At 42.0% G+C, this 24,150-nt stretch overlaps 1 protein-coding gene across 2 annotated transcripts; it reads right to left on the reverse strand.

The window, feature by feature from the left end:
* Nucleotides 1-421: 421 nt before the first annotated feature.
* LOC306734760 (beta-taxilin-like) lies at nt 422-11,727 on the reverse strand. Of its 2 annotated transcripts, none has more exons than XM_079216148.1 (11): nt 11,684-11,727; nt 9,492-9,729; nt 9,273-9,345; nt 7,659-7,744; nt 7,362-7,532; nt 7,077-7,271; nt 4,875-4,994; nt 4,145-4,219; nt 2,017-2,109; nt 1,759-1,854; nt 422-1,638 (listed from the first exon to the last, which is right to left on the reverse strand). In XM_079216148.1, exons 2-11 carry the CDS (start codon nt 9,717-9,719, stop codon nt 742-744), a joined length of 2,034 nt encoding a protein of 677 aa, XP_079072274.1. In that variant the 5' UTR covers nt 9,720-9,729; nt 11,684-11,727; the 3' UTR covers nt 422-741. The 2 variants fall into 2 exon arrangements, with proteins under 2 accessions (XP_079072274.1, XP_079072273.1); XM_079216147.1 differs by lacking the exon at nt 4,145-4,219 and adding an exon at nt 4,265-4,339.
* Nucleotides 11,728-24,150: the final 12,423 nt, after the last annotated feature.

A 24,150-nucleotide genomic window follows, 5' to 3' on the forward strand; every position in this document is an offset into this window, starting at 1 on the left:
AAGTGAATTTAATAACTGACCTGATCTGCACTGGCATTGCTTGGGAAACTGGAGCAAATTGTTGATGTTTCCTTTAATGCTGGCAGGTTGTCGACCTGTAAAAGGTTCGCAACCCGTGAGGTATCATTTACTGTTTATGAAAGTCGTTCCACTTTTTTTGTTCATCATATATAAGGTTAATTTGAACTTTTCATGTTTTATTGTATTATATAATTGACTCAGAGTCCATTTAAAGTCAAACTGAGCCATGATGAACACACTAATTCTTGTGTCTCGGAGGCCAAAGAACATATTGGGTCAACAAGAGTCCTCAAAAGGATAGCAGTGAAGAAACATGTGTTCAGGAAAGAAATATTGAATGAAATTGTGAGATTTCAGACAACTAGTTAAATAAAATAAGAAGCAGACTAAAACTATGTAAAATGGTCAGAAAATGACTTTATTGGAGTCGATTTCTAGTTTAAAATCAACAGAATATTAATTCTACCGGCATGGACACAACCGTGGTGTTGTTTTGTCACTAGGCGTTGTGACACGTCAGTAGAGCCTTTGATTCCCTCGACCAGGCCAAACTAAAGGAGGTTGTTATGTTTCTTTTAGACATTCAAACCATAAAATACACATCTGTGTGGCGAAAAAACACTTAACGAGTTGGGATAAAGTAAAGAGTTTAACTTTAAAAGTGCAAAGGCACAGTAGGATTTCAGTTATGCACGCACACACACACACACACACACACGTTTAGCTGGCATTCTTGCCGTTCCTCTTCTTCTTTTTCTTCGGCATTTGCTTCTTGGAGGACTCGGCATTTGAGGAGGCCGTCGTTTTAGCCGATTCTGGTCCTCGTGCTGGTTCAGCCTGGACCTTCCCGTCTTCCACTGGAACCACTGGTTTGCCCTCAGTGGCCTGGACCGAGAGCTCAGCCTCTGCTGCGTTTGGTTTCTGCTCCATCGGCGAGTCGATCTTGCCTTTCTCAAGTTTAGTAGCCGGTACTTGTTCAGCAGGTTGCTGCTGGATCTCCTCCTGTGGTTGGACTGGTGGAACCTCCTCCCTGACCTGGGCTGGAACCTTTACGGTGTCTGTTGGTATCATGACCTCCAATGGTGTGGCCACGGCTGGCTTTGGATCCTCCTCGACCTTATCTGGCTGTGGGGGAACTGGTTTCGCCTCCTCCTGGACCTGAGCTTTGGTTTTGAACTGGACAAACGCAGAGGACACCAGGTCTTCTTCAGGGTCCACGTCGTCACTATCGTCTTTGTGAGTGTCGCTGGGCGTGGCCATAAGGGAGGTGGCAATCTCCTGCAGCTTGGCCTGCTCCTCCCTCAGACGGGACATGCCCTCCGTTAGGATCGGGTCCTCCTTCTGGATCTCCTGGAGCTGCTGGAGATCCTGGAGATCCTGAAACTCCTGGATATCCTGGATCTCCACGGGGGTCAGCGAGGTGGCGCCTTCGGGGACGGGCATTTCATCGGCTGTAGAGCTGCTGAAGACCTTCGATGGGATGTTGGCGTTAGCCAGGCGGATCTCCCTGATCTTGTCATAGAGGATCACCCTCTCGCTCTGCAGGGCTTGACACAACCTCTCCAGCTTCTGGATCTTCAGGACGAACACGTCGTACTCTTTGCTCTTCTCGGTTCTCTGGTGCGATGGAGGAGAAGTGAGATGTCGTGAGAATAAAACTTCGATGGGTTCCATCAAAACTAGGCAGACCCTCTGAAGGGCTAAACACGAGTTGGAGCGGCAACATTGTCGACGTACCTCCTCCATCATGTCCGTCAGAGCCTTGTTGCAGTTCTCGAACCTCGTCCTCCACAGAGTCGACTCCTTCTCCATTTTCTTCATCTTGTCTGACATCTAAAAAGAGGGAGGAGTTTAGAAACATCTAGAAAAACGGACGGGTTTAACACTTCTTATCGTTGTTACTCCCACTGAAGACAATCTGGTTCCATTAAAAAATTGCAATATTCTCCACCTGACTCCTCTCATCCTCACTCGCCCCCACAGAGCTTCACCTACATTGTCCATCTCCTTCTTGAAGCGGACGTAGATTTCATTGCTTTTGGCCAGCGTCGCCTGGAACTCGTCAAACTTCTGAGCGTAGAGGCTCAGCTGTGGAGAGACGAACGGACTTAAGCACGATATCTACATCTACCATCTAACATCAAATATCTAACATCTAACATCTATCATCTAACATCTACATCTACATCTAACATCTATATCTAACATCTATATCTACATCTAACATCTATATCTACATCTAACATCTACATCTAACATCTAACTTCTAACATCTAACATCTACATCAAACATCAACATGTAACATCTACATATACTTGTAACATCTACCATCTACATCTAACCTCTATATCTACATCTATATCTAACATCTACATCTACGTCTTACATCTAGCATCTACATCTACATCTATATCTAATATATACATCTGACATCTACATCTATATCTAATATCTGACATCTACATCTATAGCTAATATCTACATCTAAAATCCACATCTGACATCTACACCAAAGACAGCTGGATGCCAGAAGACAACGTACACATTCACGGTAAGCCTCTAGTTAAATGTTGTATCCCCACTGGAGACAGTTAACAAGAACACGATCAATGCAGCTCACTGTGATCCTTCTGTCAGCGTATAATGGACTCATAATAATGTTATATATATATATATATATATATATATATATATATATATATATATATATATGTATATATATGTATACATTTATATATATGATTTATATATATGTATATATATATACATGTATATATATATATATATATATATATATATATATATATATATATATATATATATATATATATATATATATATATAAATCATTTCTGGATTTAAGCTGGCAGAGTTATGTTTAAATAACCAGAAATATCTTAACTGCCAAAGAAGTTAACAAATCATGAATTGCTATCAATTAATGACCTCCAGCATTCACTGGGGCATTTTGCAGCCGAGTGTGAAGCGGCAGGGATGAGAGTTAGCGCCTCCAAATCTGAGGCCATGGTGCTCTGCCGGAAACCGATGGATTGCTCCCTCCAGGAGGGGACAAACTGCCTACCCCAAGCGAAGGAGTTCAAGTATCTCGGGGTCTTGTTCACGAGTTAGGGTAAGGTGGAGCGGCAGATCGGTGCGGCTGCAGCTGTAAAACAGGCGCTGTACCGGTCCGTCTTGGTGAAGAGGGAGCTGAGCCGGAAGGCAAAGCTCTCCATTTACTGGTCGGTCTATGTTCCAACCCTCACCTATGGTCACAAACTCTGGGTCATGACCGAAAGAACGAGGTCTCAGATACAAGCGGCCGAAATGAGCTTCATCCGTAGGGTGGCCGGGCTCAGCCTTAAAGATAGGGTAACAAGCTCGGACATCAGGAGGGAGCTTGGAGTCGAGTCGCTGCTCCTTCGTGTCAAAAGGAGTCAGCTGAGGTGGTTCGGGCATCTAGTCAGGATGCCTCCTGGACGCCTCCCATTAGAGGTTTTCCAGGCACGTCCAACTGGTAGGAGACCCCGGGGAAGACCAAGGACACGCTGGAGGGACTATATCTCCTGGCTGGCATTGGAACGCCTCGGGATTCCCCAGAATGAGCTGGAAAGTGTTGCGGGTGAGAGGGAAGCCTGGGTCGGCCTGCTGAACCTGCTGCCACCGCGACCCGACCCCGGATAAGCGGCTCATAATGGATGGATGGATGAAATTGCTATCAATCAATAAACAATATCAGGCCCTAAAGATATGTGAAGGTCTTTCTTTGTTTTACTTTGTGAAGAGTTTATAAATGAACATGGAGAAATGTTAAACCAACTTTTGGAATTTAACATTTATACCTGTTTTTCTTTTTAAAAGGGTAATTCAACTGTTCTTTTAAATGCATTTTCTTTAGATTGAAACCTTTGAAACTGTGTTGAGAATTTTTCAAAATTAATAAAAACAATTCACTCTTGAAATATGTAAAATAATTCTAATTTAAATCCAATAGTTAGGAGACTTTCCAGCTTCCTGTCAGCGATCGGAGGGCCTTCGCTGTGTTTCCCGACCTCAGCACTGCTAAAGCTCTGGCCCTCGGCCTGCAGGAGGACCGCCAGGTGTGTGCTACCTGTGCATATTCACCTGCGCCTGCATCACAGTCCCCTGCTCTCTGAGGGTCTGAGTCTGCAGTTTCCACTCAGCGGCCTGAACCAGTAACTGGTTAGAGAGAGCAGACGAGACGCGTTACAGAACGTTCTTTACCTTCTTCTTCATGGTCAGCTCCTGCTCCTTCATAGCGAAGCATTTCTTTGTTTTGTCAATAGCCTCCCTAAGCAACTACGGAGACAACACAGGGTCAATCTGGGGAGCTGTTACCATGGACACACACTTTAAAGTCAAGCTCACATATTATATACCACACGTTTATTAAATATTCCCAAAGAAATGACAGCCAATATCAGGTGAGGGAAAGAATAAATCAATAAATAATTATATGAGAATAATGTGAATCAAACATAATAATTTATATTGAAGATAGTATGTGAATGATATTTAATTTATGTTTATTTATTATTTTTATATATAATAATATATTAATATTATTATTTTGTTAATATTCTATTTATATTCATGCAGCGATGAAACATTTTTCCTGAGTAACAAGATGTCAGTCTGTGGGGAAATGATAAAATAATAATAATAATAGTTGAAAATGACCGAAAAAAGAGACGGTACTAATATTGTGCATTTTACTGTACTGTAAATTGCTTTATACTGCAAAAACGTTGACTTAAAAACAGGTATAAAATGTGGAAGACATAATGAATATTTCTGCATTTTCTGTCTCTGACAGGATGAAAGGCCCACTCACGTATTCCTTCTCCCTCTTGTGCGTCTCCTGGGCCTCGCTCAGCAGGGCCTGGTTCTGCTGCAGCCGGGCTTCAGTGAGCTTGTGCTGCAGGTCGCGGTGCTTGTTGATCTTCTCCAGACTCTGAGGAGAAGAAAAAGAAATAATGTCCTTTTGTTTGTCATGGAAATATCAGAAAATACAACAGAATATAAGCAAAATTCACACTTTCAACCTGCTTGTTTTGAATGAAAAACAGACTCAAACTAGACAAATATATTTGTAAGGATTATTATTTATTAGTTTTTTTGTCTCATTGGGCTCCAGCATTTAGATTTTAACACGTTTGCTGATGAGTAAATGTAGATAAAGTGCTGTGTTTATATATATATATATATATATATATATATAAATATATATATATATATATATATATATATACATATATATATATGTATATATATATATATATATATATATATATATATATATATATATATATATTATATATATATACAGGTAAAAGCCAGTGAATTAGAATATTTTGAAAAACTTGATTTATTTCAGTAATTGCATTCAAAAGGTGTAACTTGTACATTATATTTATTCATTGCACACAGACTGATGCATTCAAATGTTCATTTCATTTAATTTTGATGATTTGAAGTGGCAACAAATGAAAATCCAAAATTCCGTGTGTCACAAAATTAGAATATTACTTAAGGCTGATACAAAAAAGAGATTTTTAGAAATGTTGGCCAACTGAAAAGTATGAAAATGAAAAATATGAGCATGTACAATACTCAATACTTGGTTGGAGCTCCTTTTGCCTCAATTACTGCGTTAATGCGGCGTGGCATGGAGTCCATGAGTTTCTGGCACTGCTCAGGTGTTATGAGAGCCCAGGTTGCTCTGATAGTGGCCTTCAACTCTTCTGCGTTTTTGGGTCTGGCATTCTGCATCTTCCTTTTCACAATACCCCACAGATTTTCTATGGGGCTAAGGTCAGGGGAGTTGGCTGGCCAATTTAGAACAGAAATACCATGGTCCGTAAACCAGGCACGGGTAGATTTTGCGCTGTGTGCAGGCGCCAAGTCCTGTTGGAACTTGAAATCTCCATCTCCATAGAGCAGGTCAGCAGCAGGAAGCATGAAGTGCTCTAAAACTTGCTGGTCTACGGCTGCGTTGACCCTGGATCTAAGGAAACAGAGTGGACCGACACCAGCAGATGACATGGCACCCCAAACCATCACTGATGGTGGAAACTTTACACTAGACTTCAGGCAACGTGGATCCTGTGCCTCCCAGAGTCTGGAGGAGGACAGGAGAGGCACAGGATCCACGTTGCCTGAAGTCTAGTGTAAAGGTTTACGGACCATGGTATTTCTGTTCTAAATTGTTCTAAATTGGCCAGCCAACTCCCCTGACCTTAGCCCCATAGAAAATCTGTGGGGTATTGTGAAAAGGAAGATGCAGAATGCCAGACCCAAAAACGCAGAAGAGTTGAAGGCCACTATCAGAGCAACCTGGGCTCTCATAACACCTGAGCAGTGCCAGAAACTCATGGACTCCATGCCACGCCGCATTAATGCAGTAATTGAGGCAAAAGGAGCTCCAACCAAGTATTGAGTATTGTACATGCTCATATTTTTCATTTTCATACTTTTCAGTTGGCCAACATTTCTAAAAATCTCTTTTTTGTATCAGCCTTAAGTAATATTCTAATTTTGTGACACACGGAATTTTGGATTTTCATTTGTTGCCACTTCAAATCATCAAAATTAAATGAAATAAACATTTGAATGCATCAGTCTGTGTGCAATGAATAAATATAATGTACAAGTTACACCTTTTGAATGCAATTACTGAAATAAATCAAGTTTTTCAAAATATTCTAATTCACTGGCTTTTACCTGTATATATTACATATATTATATATATATATATATATATATATATATATATATATATATATATATATATATACTATAGTTAATGTGAATATTGCTCATGCAGTATTGACTATAATAATTATTTCTGTGCCGAGTTCTAGTGAGGCTTATTTTAAAGATAATTTATGTGTTTTATAGTTCAGTCAGCAGACACAACAAAAACAAGACATAACTGGTGTTATCTTCATACTTTCTCATTCAATCAGAGTTGTTGTTCTAAATGTTGTTCAGTCAATAATGAAACTCTCCTCTGTCCATGACCTTGAACCCTCACCTCCTCCCTCATCTCACACTGGCTCATTAATCCCTCCAGCTTGTTGGTCAGGCTGCTGTTCTCGCTGCACAGCTTGTCGTTGCGCGTGCTGTGCTGCTCGATCTGAGTCTGGATCTCTGTGAGCATCTCCTGGAAGTGGCTGGTGATCTCCGTCCTCTTGTCCTCGTCCTCTCTGCAGCGCTGCAGGGTCTCCTCCTGCAGGAGAGAGACGCTGGTCTTACAGCAGCTGCTACCGTCACATCATTATGTCATTGTTGTGCGTTTTAGTGTGTCCGCGCTACACACCCTCATTACGACGTAGTGTCCCTGCAGCTCTCGGCACAGAGCCTCGAGTTCGCTGCGGGCGGCGACGCTGCTGCGACGCTCGTCCTGCAGCTGCATCCGCTCCTCCTGCAGGACGCACAACCTGTGCTGCAGGACGCACAACTTCCTGTCATCGCCACGCCGCAGGGCCGCCTGCACACACACGCGCACACACACACACACACACACACACACACACACACACACACACACACACACACACTCAGCTTTCTGTGCAGCTGTTGAAAGTATTCACATCTGAAATTAAACCCTTCTCACCACTTCAGCATATTTCCTGACCACCTCCTCCAGCTTCTTCTCCGGAGAGGAGAGCTTCTTCAGGCTCTTCATGATGAGACAGACCTCTGTGGAAACAAAGACGACAAGTCCAGTCCAGCCCTCTGAGGAACGTTTATGTGCTTTAAAATGAGTTGAGCATTGTATTCCTTTTATCTCCATCCATCCATCCATCCATTTGTATCCGCTTAGGGTCTGGTTTCGGTGGCAGCAGGCCCAGCAGGCCGACCCAGGCTTCCCTCTCACCCGCAACATGTTCCAGCTCATTCTGGGGGATCCCGAGGCGTTTCCAGGCCAGCTGGGTGATAAAATCCCTCCAGCGTGTCCTGGGTCTTCTCCCGGGTCTCCTACCAGTTGGACGTGCCTGGAAAACCTCTAATGAGAGGCGTCCAGGAGGCATCCTGATTAGATGCCCAAACCACCTTAGCTGACTCCTTTAGACACAAAGGAGTAGAGCCTTAACTCCAAATTCCCTCCTGATGTCCGAGCTCCTTACCCTATCTCTAAGGCTGAGCCCTACATAGGAAACTCATCTTCTTACCCTATCTCTAAGGCTGAGCCCGGCCACCCTACGGAGGAAACTCATTCTGACCGCTTGTATCCGAGACCTCGTTCTTTCGGTCACGATCCAGAGTTCGTGACCATATAGGGTTGATATGTAGACCGACCAGTAAATTAAGAACTACGCCTTACAGCTCAGCTCCTTCTTCATCAAGACGTTTTGGTGCAGCGCCTGTTTCACTGCTGCAGACCCACCAATCCGCCTGTCGATCTCCTGCTCTATCTCACCCACACTTGTGGACAAGAGCCTGAGATACTTGAACTCCTTCACTTGGGGTAGGCACTCCGTCCCCACCTGGAGGGAGCAATCCACCGGTTTCCGGCAGAGCACCGTGGCCTCAGATTTGGAGGTGCTAACTCTCATCCTCGCCGCTTCACACTCGGCTGCAAATCGCCACAGTGAATTCTCGAGGTCACGGTCCGAGGAGGCCACATCATCTGCGCAGCAGAGAGGCGATGCCTTCAGCGTCTCCAGGCGGATCTCATCCCCCCATCGCCTTTCCACCAAGGAGCTTTTTGACTACCATAGTGGCCTCCACCATGGATATGGGTGCAACCACCCCCCAAGTCTTCAGGCACTGCCGCCTCTCCAGGGGACATGTTGGCCGGGTTTAGGAGTTCTTTAAAGTGCTCTTTCCACCGCCCGATGATATCCCCCGTCTGGGTCCGCAGTTCCCCTCCCCCGCTGATAACAGCTTGGGGTAGGCCCTGCTTTCCCTTCCTGAGGCATCGGATGGTTTGCCAGAACCTCCTTGAGGTTCTGGCAAACCTCCTAGTGCTGTGCGTGGAGGTGAGTCCAACAATATCTAGCTGGTACCGCTTCACCTCTGGCACCACCTCTGGCACCACCTCCGGCTCATTCTCCGCTAGCGAAGAGCTTGTCTATGCTGCCGGTGATCGGCTAGCCCATGCCCCCTTGACCGGCCCGCCGCCCGGTCTACATAGCATCCGACCCGTCCTTATATCTCATGAGAGTAAATGAATACATTGAGTTTATCTAAATACCTGGAACCTTTTAAATGTGTATTGCCTCACCTGTCTCCATGGCAACAGGGATGTCCTCCATCGGCTCCTTCTTCACCTTCTCCGCCTCAACCCCCATCATGCTCTGTGGTGTTCAAAGGCAATGACAAACCCTCACACACACTATGCCAGAAGCCAGGAATTGAATTGTGTGTTTGTGTGAGTGTGTGTGCGTCTGTGCGTCTGTTTGTGTGTGTGTGTGTGTCTAACGCTGGACGTCAGTTGACTCACCTGTATGTCCAGGAGGTTTGCTGCAGAGCCGTGGGTGCTGATGATGTCCTCCAGCCGCCTCTTGAACTCCTCCATGGGGTCAGAGGAGGAAGAGGAGGGGGAGGAGGAAGAGGAGGAAGAAGAGGAGAAAGAAGAGGGAGGACCTGCCGCCTCACCTTCTGGGTTCTTGGCTGTGCCGTCCGGCCGGGGTGGCGCCAACATCTCAGCTGCTTTCACCGACGTCTCCATCCTCAGTGCTCTGGGAATATTTACATTGATATATAAATATATTTTAGAGCAAAGTTATGATGTTCATGGGGAGAGTGGTCGTCCTGAAACCACAACGTAGCCGGTTCATCCCTGGTCTCCCCATAGTTTGCATGTTGAAGTGTCCTTGAGCACTGAAGCCTCAGTGTTTCACAGCAGCACATTGCTCCTTAATTACTAAGGATGGGTAAAATGCAGAGAATAATTTCCCCATTATGGGATTAATAAAGGATTATATATATAAAAAAAATTAAGATTAAAAAAAAAAACCATCACATCAACCCCCCGCGTCCCACCTGTAATATCTCTGCGCCCCACTAGAGGGTCGCGCCCCACAGTTTGAGAACCACTGCACTAGCCAATCACGGCTCACGGTTAAAACGAGGCTGTAGACATTTAATCTTGTTTATCGTGTCTTTGTGTGTGTGTATTTATATTACTTGTGTTGTGGGGACATAAATCTGTTTACACAGCTACACTGTGGGGACTCACCTTCTTTCCGGAACAATGTAAGGTTGACGACTTGGATTAAGGTTACGTTTAGGTTAAATTTAGGTTGAGCATCAGCTTTAGGATAAATTATGGTTTAGGGTTAGGTTAGGGTTAGCAAGTCAACGTTGTGGTTAGGGTGAGTTTCCAGGAAATGAATGTCAGTCAGTGTAATGTCCTCTAAAGATGTATGTATGTATGTGTGTGTGTGTGTGTGTGTGTGTGTGTGTGTGTGTGTGTGTGTGTGTGTGTGTGTGTGTGTGTCTTTGTCCTCACGTCTCTGTCACAACATGACGGCGCCACCGTTATTGTATCTGGTCAGTTAAAATTAGCCGTCTCACCCCCCTCTCACTTTGTCACAAACACACACACACACACGCACACACACACACACATACACACACACACACATACGCACATACTTCAGATCACACCTGTTATAGTCTCATCTATTCTGAGTGCGTCCAAATAAGGACAAACGGACACACACACACACACACACACACACACACACACACACACACACACACACACACACACACACACACACACACACACACATGTTTATGTATGTCCAGTCTGTTTACCTGCTTCATGTAATATGACCCCTCCCCCTCCAGACTCCACCCACCAGGTTACAACCAATCACAGTCCTTTCCTGAACTCCAATTTTTCTACCTGAATATTTGAATATATTCTACAAATGTGTGTCCAAACCCGAAATCAAAACCAATGTCAATGGGAGGTGGACAAAACAATAAAAACGTCAGATTAAAAGCTGATGTAACAAAGACGGACTGAGCCGCGTGGAGCTGAAAGTTGACGAGAGGATCAACGTGTTGAAAAGGTTTTAATGCTGTTTTCAGGTGAAACTGAAATAGGTTTGATTGATACACATAAATATTACATACTCCTTAAAATGAGTTTTTTATAACTGTTTTGCATCTCCTCTCTGTGTCGTATTGATGCCATACTTTACATACAAGAGTTAATATTACATCAGATATGAATAGAAGGAATGGCTTCACGTTGAATACTCACAGTTTAAATGAATGTATGACGGCACCCAAGAGGCCAAAAGGTCGAAGAGAACAGCAATAAGTGACATTTAACTCCTTAAGGAATAAAACAGCTAAAACATCTTTCATGACACTCCATATCTCCACATGGAGAGAAAACATGCTCTGAAGGCATGAATATATATTTATGATCATGCTTCATGTGACTCGCAGAGGATTTACGTACGTGACGAAGCGACTCACGCGTCCATCATGGAAGCCCTTCATGTGACGTTGTATATTAATACACAGTAGACCAGCGTTTAAAGTGTCACCAAACCAACAAACAGATAATTTAAATGAATATATCAGTATTATTTAGTTAGTCAAACGAAGAAGCAAAACGACGACTCTGGTTTAGTTGAACTTCTGAGGAGGAAGAGAAGAGAAGAGTCTTACCGGGATCAGTGGAGTGAAGGAGAGGAGGCGAGGAAGAGACACCAAGAGGCAGAGGAAGGAGAGAGGAAGGAGAGAGCAAGAGGTGGAGGAGAGGGAGGGCCCAACGACAGCTGACCCCCAAAATAACCTGAGAGGCTCAGCTCACACTGACGACACAAGGGTGTGTGTGTGTGTGTGTGTGTGTGTGTGTGTGTGTGTGTGTGTGTGTGTGTTAGTGTTTGTGTGGACAGCTTCCTGAATAACATTTCAGTGTCTGTTTTAACGAGTTGTTATTTCTGAGTATGAAACAATATATCTGTATTTTTTTCACGAGTTATAAAAGATTTAATCTGAACAATCTGATCTTATTGTTGTTATTTGCTTTTGTTTTTATTTCAATTCCTTTGTGCTAATAAACTAGTCTGGTCCGATCCTGGACTGTTTTTGGTGTTGTTAAACCTACCTGGAATAAAGTTTGTTAAAGCGATTCTGGAATCTTGTCGTACTTTATCCCCCGCCCCTCATGTTACAGTACAATACCAACATGGACTCAGCGATGCGTCCTTTACGGACGAGAGATTGACTACACAGTTGGGGATCGACCAGGTACCGCATGCCCAGTCAGTTCCTGCCAGCGCTCTTGACGGTCGGGGACGGTGACACACCAGACCATTCCAATCCAGCTGTTCCTGTCCAGGAACCACCACGAGACCATCCGCTTCTACATTCTGCAGACCCCGCGTCTTCCCCTCATTCTGGGATACCCCTGGTTGCGTCGACACAAATCCAAACATTGACTGGTCTACTGGGGCCCTTCTGAGTTGGAGCACCTCTTTTTACCAAGTCTGCCTAAAACAGGCCACCGCACAAGGTTCCCCTCTTACCGACTCGACGTCGGAACTTACAGAGGTCCCCACTGAGTACTTGCCATGTCTTTACCTCCCCACCACCCTTATGATCGTGCAACAACAAAGGTTTGAATCAATTGTACGTAACATGTAGATGAAAACTGTCACCTTTCTTAGATGTGTGCAGAATTCTTCAGACTTACACGAGTGGACCTGAAGAAGACCTTCCTGTCATCATTGGATGCACACGCATCGCAACTTATAAAGCTGTACAGATCACGCAGCACATCACTTGGAAAGGACATGAGGATCCTTCTAGACAACTTTGATGAACAGGTAATCAATAAGTAGGAAGTGAATGTGGAACAACAGGGTTCTCAATTAGATTTGAACTGGGACCAAAAACTGGGGGACAGATGAGGGGCATTTTCATAACTATGTAGTCTGACACAATACATCATTTATAAAGTGGACTGAATGAATGGATGCATCTTGTACTGTTATGGTGACACTAATATTAGCATAGTATTATGTGTAGGTTTGGATATTTGCTGACAAATATGATGTGGTTGCTACTTTCCACTTTTTTTAAGAACTACCAAAATACATGAAAAGTGTCTGTCACCAATGTGGTGTTCTACCCCTTATCTACTGTGGTCAGGACAAATGCTGGAGTCAGTTTGGCACTTGAGTAAACAGGTCCATGTTTACGCCAACCTAGGAGCAGGAGGCACAACATGTCAAACTATAGTGTGTAATGCTTTTTAAGAAGGATTAATTAAATAGTAGTAAGGCCATTGAAATTTCAGAGTTGCACCGTATAACTAAATATTAAAGGCCTATATGGTGTTTTATCACATTGTATTGGGGCAAGAAAACATCAGTCCCAGTTGTTGTGCTAATGTTTCACGATCCCTGTTCTACACTATGCTTTTGGAGCTGGGAAATATATTAAAATCAATTATATTTTTGCACTCTGAATGGCTTTCGTCTCAACTTTGCAAACCATAGCATTGGAGCAGAGCATTTACGATCAGATGACCCTTTTTAATATTTCAGAGTTTGTCTTACAATATATATAAATACACGTTAATGTAAACGGGTGTATTGTATTGTTAGGCTTAACCGACATTTCAAATTGGGGATTTCAGAGATGAAAAGCAAGAGAGCATAATTGTTTTCACACTTAAGCTATGTCCAAAAACATGGTACCCATATGTACAGTAGAAACATACGGGTTAATTTAGTTAGTGAATACAGCCGACCTGAAATGCATGCTACCATGCTGGAAGCATTTTGCCAAATTTATTTGAATAATGCCTTTGTCTTTAATAGTTTTTTTTATTATGTCAAATTTTTAATCTTCAATTTGTATTTTTCAGACGACTGATGTCCTTGCCCACAGAAAGTGTACAGCTCCGCGAGGTCTACCTTTCGTTGTGAAGGAGAAGCCGGGCGGCTTGCTGAAGACATGTCTGGTAAGACTAATTTGTCATTAAGGTTGCACATTCTGCAAGTTATTCTCTGTCAGTACATTTTCAAAGTCAAAATACATTTTTGTTGAGCTAATCTTTTTGAGAAAATAAAACTTAAAAAAAACCTACACACCATTAGCACACTTTGCTGCTAAAAGTCTTTGGGGTGAGAATCTGGCAGATTTGGAATGATATTGTCTATTGTTTAATGGCAGATTTGCTCCAGTTCAGGTTTTTGTCACTTATTGAATTAAAGGGAGCCTGTACCGTGGGAGCAAATGTTTCCCTGTATTTTGCTCAATTTATTTATTTAATTTAACAGACTATGAAGATTTAAATACTATTATACTAATGTGTAGGAGGTGACTCTTGTATGAAAGTGGTATATTTTAGTTTTTAAAATCTGCATAAAAATGTATTTTGACTTTTAAATTGTATTGTTACAGAACGGGAAGAAAAAAACAAGAAAACTCAAAAGAGGCGGTGAATATTTATTATAGTCTCTGTATGCTTGTTTTTGTGTAGAATACAGACCCGGAGGAATCTTATGTGAAAGGAAATGTACTGGGAGTCCAACAACAACACTAAGCATCGCCCTGATTTATTGAGGAACGGATGGTCCTGGATGATATATGCGACATCCCAACTGCATTTGCCCTTTTGTTTGGACTCATCTATGCTCTCAACCTGGAGTATCCGAAGAACTTGAGGTACACTTTCAAAGTAATTCATAAGTTGTTCATGAACCTTGGTACCCAGTGCTCTGCCCGGGTTCAGGCCTTAAAAACAGTTTGCTCAAGTAGCCTCAATTAGCCTGCCATATTTAAACCCCGCCTATGGTCTTGGCTGGATTTTGAGGGGGGGAAGAGTTCCAAAAGTTTTCTGAAGGCCAATGTACAGATTGCAGTTGTCTTGTTACAGACGATACGTTTTTGATAATGTCCATTCATTGTAAAAGCAATATTTGACAAATTGTCCCACTATTGATAGTGTCTAGTGCCCATAACGATAAACTGATATTGGAATCAGCATTGTTACAAAGTATGCTCAAGAAAGCATAACTTGTACTAAATTGTTTTTTGCATCTTAACAGTTCTTGTTAAGATATTGCAGTTTTAAACAGTAGATGGATGGATAGATGCATGGATAAGAGAGGTTTTTAAGCCATTTTATACCTCCCACCAATCTTTATGGTGGGGTCAAGCCGGCCTGACTAGACAGTCTAGTGTAACAACAAAATACAAAAATTGTTCCTGAATAAAACTGCAACCTGCACCAAAACCATCCTCAAGCAGCCCAGTTTCAAGGGAATGCCATTGTCCTTCTGTGTTGTATATATTTTCCATCATATACCATGTTCCAAAGCTTGTTTCAAGGCCTTGATTTTGGAGTCACAAAACTGAAGTTTTTCTTTAAGCAGCCATTTGGATTTTTAAAGATGTTGACCCTCTGCTGTCTATGTTCAAGTGTTGACACCTGGAATTCATATAGTTATGCAAACAAATGTTTACTTATTGTTAATAAACATTTCGTGTTTGAAGAAGTTTGTTTTCTTTAACTGTTGACTTTTCCAAAGAAAACGGTGTACATTTTTAACTAATTTAAATGAAGGCAAAGTTGCAAAGAATTGAGTGTACTCAACTAATGAGCAGTGAAGTTCTCTCAACAAAACATTTTAAGTTAAAAGCAAGTTCTCTCAACAAAAAATGTTAAGTGCTGTAGATGTATTTCACATACCAGTCTCTGCTTTTGGCAGCTGACAAAATTGAACATTCACATTGATGTTGACAATTGATGTTAAAGGTTGATTGTTCATATTGATCGTTCACATTGATGTTGAAGGTGTAGCAGACGGCGCTACTTACATCTCATGGTGACTAACTTGACTAATGGTGTTAAGAAAATGACATTGGCAAAATGCCTGCTGAGTAAATTATTTCCCCAAAATGGCCGCCCATACAGGAAGACTGTTATTGTGCATGAAGAGAATGCAACATACACTTGGCATCATGTCAGGTTGATTGGTCTATATCTCCTCAACGCAATGATATATCAACGAAATGTCAATGTAGTATTGATGACCCAGTGCCATTGATGATACGTACCAAGTTTGGTATGAAAAGGACCAAGCGTTTAGGAATTAACTACAATAATGTGTTTTTCACAAAATTCACGATGGCGGAAAATATTCATAGGCGGACTTTATGGGTCGAGAGGCTTTTTTGTAGAGCAGGTGGAGATGGACATGTGTGAATTTTTTCAAGTTAAAAAAACATTCTGGGCGAGGGGCGTCACCGGGCCAACTTGTAGGGGGCGCTAGGGAGTCATTTTTTGGAACTTTTTTTTCCGGCTTTGATGCATCCCTATTTTCACCAGGCCTGACAAGTGTTCCAAATTTGGTGAGTTTTTGAATATGACAAGTCCCCCAAAAAGCAGTCCAAAGTGGAAAAATAAGGATCAGAATAATGAAAAAAAATAATCCTTTGTATTTCAAGAGGGTCCTCTCGGGACTGACTCTGGCAGTCGCTCGGACCCTAAAAATAAAGACGGTGTTTTTATTATAACACCAAAAGATCAGTGGGAATCATGAAGTTTGTTCCGTTGGTGACCAGATGGGGGCAGCAATGAGCCGTCACAGGTGTGTGTGTGTGTGTGTGTGTGTGTGTGTGTGTGTGTGTGTGTGTGTATGTGTGTGAGTGAGAGAACGAGAGCTGTGTCCAAGCACAGCCTCATAAAACATATAGCTGTGCTAAATTGTCTGAGACTTGAATATTAAAAATAATAATTTACTGGCGAGACACACACACACACACACACACACACACACACACACACACACACACACACACACACACACATATAACAAGGACTCCTGTGTCGCTATGTTGACAATTTATTTGTTTTTGACGTTTCCTCATTTTTTGTGCGTTGCATTCCTTTGTTTTATTTTTTCCTCTTGTATGTTCCTCCTTCCTTGTCTCCATCATTGTGTCCTTCCCTGTCTCAATCCTTGTATCCTTCCTTGTGTCCTTCCTGTGTCCTTCCTTGTCTCCTTCTTCGTTCTCTATTCCTCTTCCCTTCCACCGACTTCCATCTTACCTTTTCTTTTCTTTCATAACTTCCCTTCTCTCTACTTCTTCCTCTCCTTCCTCTTCCTCTCCTTCCTTCTTCCTATTTTGTTTCTCTTCCACTCTTTCTTGCTTCCTTTTTCCTCTTTTTCTCTCTCCTTTTTGTGTCTTTATTATTCCTTGTTTTCTTTTCTCCATTGTTGGCCCTTCCTTCCTTTACTTTCTTCTTCCTTCTTTTCATATTTCCTCCCTTTCTTCTTTCTGTCATTTCTCTTCCTTTCTTTCTTACTTCCTCTTACCTTTTATCTCTTTCCTCCCTTCTCCCTTCCTTCCTATTTCTCGAACTGTCTCTCTTCCTTTACGTCGTTCTTCCTCTGCCCTCAATCATCCGATTGGTCATCCTCTTCCTCCTCCTCTTCCTCCTCTTCCTCTTCCTCCATTATCTTAGCGTTGTGTCCATAAGAGGAGTAATGGAACATGATGTCCTCTACAACTGAGTCCCTTTGTTAACCTTGACAGGATGTCTCTCTCTCTCTCTCTCTCTCTCTCTTTTCTCCTCTTCAGCTGTGAGACTCTGAGCAGAAGTTCTGTCACATTTTTCACCTTTTATTTGCAGCTTTGAAACTCCTGACAAGGAAACACACACACCTTGTATTTTCTTTGAAAGAGGAAGTGTGTGTGTGGAATGTGAGTGTTGGTTGAAGCAGTGCAGACGCTTTATTATGAAATCAGAGCCACATTTATAAGATCATAAGAGAGACTGAAGAGAGAAGGAAAGAAAAAGAAAAGATAATAAATTAAATGCTCGACATTGGAACTTTACACTGAAAGGTTGTCTAAAGGGAAACTAACTGAGCTCCTCTACTTGCTCTACTTTGTCTACCTTCTCTACCTCCTCTTCTTCCTCTACTTGCTCTACTCCCTCTACCTGCTCTACTTCCCCGACTTCATATACTTGCTCTACTTGCTCTACTGCCTCTACTTGCTCTTCTTCTACTACTTTCTCTACTTCCCAAATGCTGAACACGTCCCTGCAGCAGCACTAAGGATCCGGTTTAGCACCTAGACCTGGTCCAGCAGCTAGTCCTCCATCGGGTCCGGTGGTGGTTCTGACTCGGTAGAAATACTGCGTCACTTTGACACTAAGAGCTTTGATGTTCTGAAGTTGATTTCTTTCTCTGATTTCAAAGCAGATTCATGCTGTTCGTTTGTGGTGGACAGGGGAGATGAGTATGTCCTCAGGGAGGGAAGGTCACGCTGAATCTAGAATGTTCAGACCCTCCATCAGCTGCGTGTTCAGATCCTCCATCAGCTGCAACGAGAGCATGGAGAGGTTAACAACAGAGGAAAGGAAGTGAACTCGTTAGAGATGGAGGAGAAAGACGAGGAAATGAAGGATGAAGGACATGCCGTCTGTATTGGGCGGAGGCAAGGCCATCTCATCAGCAGTAATGCCCTGTGAATAATGACCCGCTCACTGATTTCATTGAGGAGTCATTTGCAGAAGCAATTAAAGAAGAAGGACCTCCATCACAGTGCTGACACAATCGGGATGGAGGTGGGCTGAAAGAATCAACCATCGATGTCATCCAGGACCTCATTACTTCTCACTGTTGGGTCTTAGCGTTCCTGTAAAATTTGTCGAAAAACGCCTATCCCGGTATACCCAAAGTAAATTGGAAGCTGTACTTGAACTATTTGGAGTAAATGCATGGTCTTGGTCTCTTTTGAAAGGTAACAATCTGAAGCATTTTTCCCTCAATAGTGAGAATCACTTTAAGTGCTGCTGACACTGAGTTATATAAGTTTGAACACACTAAAGTATAAGGATTTTATTTACGCCTGAACATTTCTTTGCAAATAAGTGCCTGTAGATGACTATAAATGGGACTTATGAACTGGAAAACACAATGGGACAGTAGCCTGAAGCCTTATCTAGTCTAAGTAAAAAGCAGATAACAATATCACAGAAAATGAATATTTTACACATGTTTTTCAAATGAAATGTCCAAGCGTTTTTCCATTTTGAGACTGAAAATATTAGGTTAGATTTCGGCAGTCAGTTTGATGCGCCGTTTCCCTCTGTACTCTCATGCAAACTTGCTTTTCTTCTAAAAACAAAAATATATTCTTTCATATCCTCCAGCTGATATGAAATGATGCAACGGCAGTTCGTGGATATTTATGGATGTAATCACGTGTTTTGGACTAAATCTTTTATGGGATTTTTTTTATTGGACCTTTACGACGTAACATTGCCGTTGTTGTTGAATGTTATGGATTTATGGATCAATATGAGGGGTCATCAGGGAGTTGCCTCGCTTTTGCTGTCGTTTGTTTGTTGTTGTCTGACAAAAGTCTCGTTTGTACCTGCTGTGGTGGTCTGATCTTGAAACGAATTGCATAGCTGGAATCACAAGAACCATAGGTTACCAGACACATGTGGCACTCGTCCCGAACTATTAATAAGAGGTACAGTGTACACTAGAATGTACAGTAAAGGACGCCCGCGGGACGACAGAACGTTAAGTTAAGGTTAAGGTTAAGTTAAGGGCTCAGCGATCACTGAAGGGCGTTAAAGCAGCTCTTTTAGTTTCTTTTAGCTCATTGTTGAATGTGACCAGAAACCCTCTAAAGGGGAGGAGTCCAGCAGGATCCAGATCAGATGCTGAACCACCTCCGCTCGTCCCTTCAGACCTAAAGGATCAGCGTGTCTCCTCTGAGCTCCCTCTGGAGGTCTGGATGTCTGGAGGTCTGGAGTTTGTGGTCACAGATGAGGGTCTGAACGTAGACGAACTGGTGAATCCAGAGCTTGGTCTTCTGGTTCAGCTCCCTCTTAAAATCTTTTAAAGACCAATCCCCCCGTAGGGGGTGAAACTAATTGATTGTTTTATAAAACTGTAAATCATAAGCCATAAGTTACCATAAGTAATATAAGTGTAATATATTGTTTGGTACATGAGAAAAATCAAATATCATTCAAATGGCCCCAATGGGCCCCAATGAGACCTCACCTGAATTTTCTGAACTAAAACCCTTTCTAACTTTGTTCTGCTTCACTTTATCAAAGTCAACCTTTCACAATGTTCACATATTGTGCTATGATTTGGTTTAGAGTTGGACGTTACAGCTGCATCATTTCAAAGAAATAATCATCCTGAAAGTGCTTTTTTTCTAGGAAGACCTGAAACCTTTTCATTTTTGCTGTGTATCATCTTCATTTACTCTTAACCAGTAATATATAGACTACAACTAAATCTCACATGTGTACCTTTTATTATGACACCAACATTATTCAAATAGCCCTAGTGGTTGCAGAGATACACCCTTTTTAGTTTGGGTATGAAATTTTTAAGCAGAGGCCTAAAAATAGGGTGGTTTTTAAAAGGGTCCGGGACAGAGACCACATCCCTGCTGATGCCAAAGAGAACCACCTGTCCACCTGGCGCTCCCTTTGACCCTCACTGGTGAACATCCATATTACTCATAACATGATTCATGAAGTACTTTCTAATGGCAGTAACTTTGTGACGTTTCAAATACTTTCTAATGGCAGTAACTCTGTAACGTAACAAGTACTTTTAAAAGTTACTCAACTCTGGTTATCACAGTGTCTCTTTCTCGTATCAGGAGACGAGACTACATATCGATGAGCCATTTAAAGGGGCATGCTGCCAGTTAGCTTGAGCCAAATGACATCTAAAGCTCCACTTATTCATATTTTCTATCCAAACATTGAATGAAATGACTGCTGGTATTATAGTGGATGCTCGTGGTGATGAATCTTCAGGGACATGGCACCAACTCTGCAGTGTTTTAATTCAATTTTCTCTTAAATTTATTATATTTGCTCACTTCTGACTTCATTAAATCCAGATAATGAAAAAAACAGATCTCCCCTCTAGAAACTGGTCAAAATAAATCACCAGTGAAACTAATGCCCGTGGAATTTGAATTGGCTGATAGTTCATTTGGAAAAAATAACACATAATTTAAGGAGAAAAAAGGTGTATAAATTTCATAAATAAACACTACATCTGTAGAATATTTATGTTGTATATCAGCAGTTCCCAAACCTTTTAGGCCACGCACCCCCTTCTACATCCCGACCGGGTTCACGCACCCCCAATCCCCTATTCCCCCATTCCCAGTCTGATGCTCACTCTCGTCTCCTCTTTCTTCGACTCCCGGTCGATTTCTTCTCCCGGTCTCTCCCTAACGCACCTCTCCGTTTCTCTCGCCTCCGGTTCCTCACTCTCTCTCTGTCCCTCTCCTCTTTTATTACTGATAGCTTGAGATGTCCCACCTGACAGCTTCCCCGATTTCAGCCAGTTTAACATATTTTCATGGATGTTGCTGAATGAATAAAATGACGTTAGGTGCACAAGCTAGGCTAGCTAGTGTGTATGTAAAAGACTGGCGGCCGGACCGGAAGTGCATCTATTTATTAAATTGTACGTTTTTAATTTTAAATTTAAATCTTACGAAGGGAAATTTTATAATTAAAAAATCCTACTTAATTTTTTTTTTAATTATGTTTAATATTAATTATTACACCATTAGACCACCATTACATTTTTCCTCTCGCGCACCCCCTAGAGGCAGCTTGCGCACCCTCATGGGTGCGCAAGCTGCCTCTAGGGGGTGCCTCATCAGAGTTAGGGGATGTCTCATCAGAGTTTTAGAAAGTTGCCCTTCATGAAGTTCATAACATCGGATATGTTCTTCAGCTCTTTCTGTTCCTGTTTGGTTGGTTGGTGGAGAAAGAAAATAATGAAAATATCGATTATCAATATTTTTGTGACACTGTATCTATTCTCAAAAACACCTGGTTTGTTATTATTAGTTTACATGATGTGACGACCCACCCACTTGGCAGCTGGGTCCCCGGCCTAAGATTGCTTCCTGGTGGGAGGAGCTGGGACGGTCCGCCTCCGAGACGGCATAAAAGGCGGCACCAATAGGAGTGTCGTTCCCTCTCTGACGCTCTCTCTCCCAATCAGCAGGGCCTGCTGCACCAGCCTCGTCCTGTGCTGATTAATGGAATTGTTTGGGCCTAAAATAACCAGGTTTTTGTGTTGGAGATCGATGTGTGGCCTCCCTTTTTGTTGGTAGCCGTGAGCCAGGCCCAGGTGGTAACAATGAAAACATGTACTTTCATGTATTTGTCAATACCTTTAATGCTTTAGTGGTCTTTATATCCTCGCTCATAATTACGTGGATAAGCTGCAACATCATTTTATTGGTTTATCTAAAAATTACGTCGCATTGTTTTTCATGGCTATGAATGCTGGATGAGGCCAGCCTTAGAGTTCATGTTTTAAGACATTAAAATACACATTTGCGTGGTAATAAAATGTCTTGATCAATATCCCGATTTAAAAACTCCTTAGGAGTGATGTGTGCCCCTCCGACTGAGAGAAACCGTCTTTACACGATCAATAATCGCTGCTGCGTGTGGACAGAGAGAGCTCTCATCCTGCAGGAGCAGCTCACAGTGATGTCCAGGTGTCCTGATCACATATGGATGAAACCCGCCAATCAGGAAGTGAATGGGCCTCGAGGAGGAAAGGCGTGCCGGCGAAGATTGGAGGTTTATTAAAAAGAATGAGTGCTCCATTGTGTTCAGGTTTCCATATTTGGCTAAAACAATAGAACAACAAGCCAGAGAGCTGCAGCCTGACAGCAGACTGATGTTAATTAAACCCCATCACAAGCAGTCATTCAGCTCTCTCTCTCTCTCTCTCTCTCTCTCTCTCTCTCTCTCTCTCTCTCTCTCAGCCATTAAAAGTTTGTCCATCATTCAGCTGGCTTTCTGTCATCGGGGATCCCGATGGCAGGTTTTAATAACAGGGAGCAGAGCGCTCCCTCAGACACGTCAACACTCGTCCACCATCACGAGATGAAACATGGCGTGGAGCTCTGACAGAAGCTCCGGAGGCTGCTCAGGAAAACCTGTGAGCTGCTGATTGTACTATCCAATACATAAATACACAGTACAGCTTTCATTGCACATCCTGAGTGAGACCTGCAGAAAAAAGGTGATGAAGCAGATTAGGAAAACTGGAAATTGACCACAGAAATATGCCACATATATGTATATATATTTTCATATTTATTTATTCAGCATATATATAGATACATGCATATACATATATATGTTGAATACAATATATTTAAAGTATTTATTTTTATTCAGCATATATATATATATATATATATATATATATATATATATATATATATATTCCTTCCTTCTTTCCTTCGTCTTCCCTTCTCACTTCCTTCTTCTTTCCATCTTCTTTCCTTCTACCTCCTTTCTTCTTTCCTTCTCTCTTCATTCTTCCTCCCTTCCCTTGCCATGTGAGATTTTCTTCTTTGGAGATATTGACATCCTTCCAGCTGTCTTGGGGCGACTGGAGGCTCTGCTGCATGAATAAAAGATACAGATCGAGGATTATTAAAATAAGAAGTATGGCGAGAGAGAAGCATAAACATGCAAAAGACAAACAGCACGATTTATACACTCGGACACGTAAACAGGATAAAAACTGGATATGAATATTATAAAGAGGGTTCTTAAATATGGAAGCTGATCCATGTTTGGACTCAAGCTGCTGAAATAAAATGACTATCTTCTGCTGAAAATGTATTCATAAACAATAATCATATTTGGATTATAATCAGAAGTCGGTTGAAGCCAAATTAAATGAACACACAGCCAGTATTTCCATATTTATTATATTTAAATAACGTAAATATTTTTTATTAATTCTGTTCACAGAGTGAAGGATTACATCTTACAGAAAACGTATTTAATAACTTTGACAGGAAACAATCAGAGTAAAAGAAGAACAATCAGCTTTCAGTGCTTTTCCAGTTAGACTTCATAACAGTAATAATAATAATAGTACTACTAATAACAATAATAATATGAATAATGATACTACAACTACTACTACTATTACTAATCTTTAAGGCTGTTACCTTTATCTTGTGCATCGTTTTTTTACATAAATCACCAACATTCATTCAGTTGGACATATTTGGTATCTTTGGAAACTTTGTGATCTCCACTAGAATTAAAATAAATAAGT

Source organism: Taurulus bubalis (assembly GCF_910589615.1).
Source record: "Taurulus bubalis genome assembly, chromosome: 3".
NCBI lineage: Eukaryota > Metazoa > Chordata > Actinopteri > Perciformes > Cottidae > Taurulus > Taurulus bubalis.

Bases quoted from the DNA above. Each gene is read 5' to 3' on its own strand.
- LOC306734760 (XM_079216148.1), bottom strand. From the start codon at position 9,719: ATGGAGACGTCGGTGAAAGCAGCTGAGATGTTGGCGCCACCCCGGCCG. The intron at 7,745-9,272 runs GTGAGGCAATAC...TTGTTTCCACAG, and splicing joins CCCTGTTGCCATGGAGACAG to AGGTCTGTCTCATCATGAAG. The intron at 4,995-7,076 runs GTGAGGGTTCAA...TCTTCTCCTCAG, and splicing joins AGTGTGAGATGAGGGAGGAG to AGTCTGGAGAAGATCAACAA.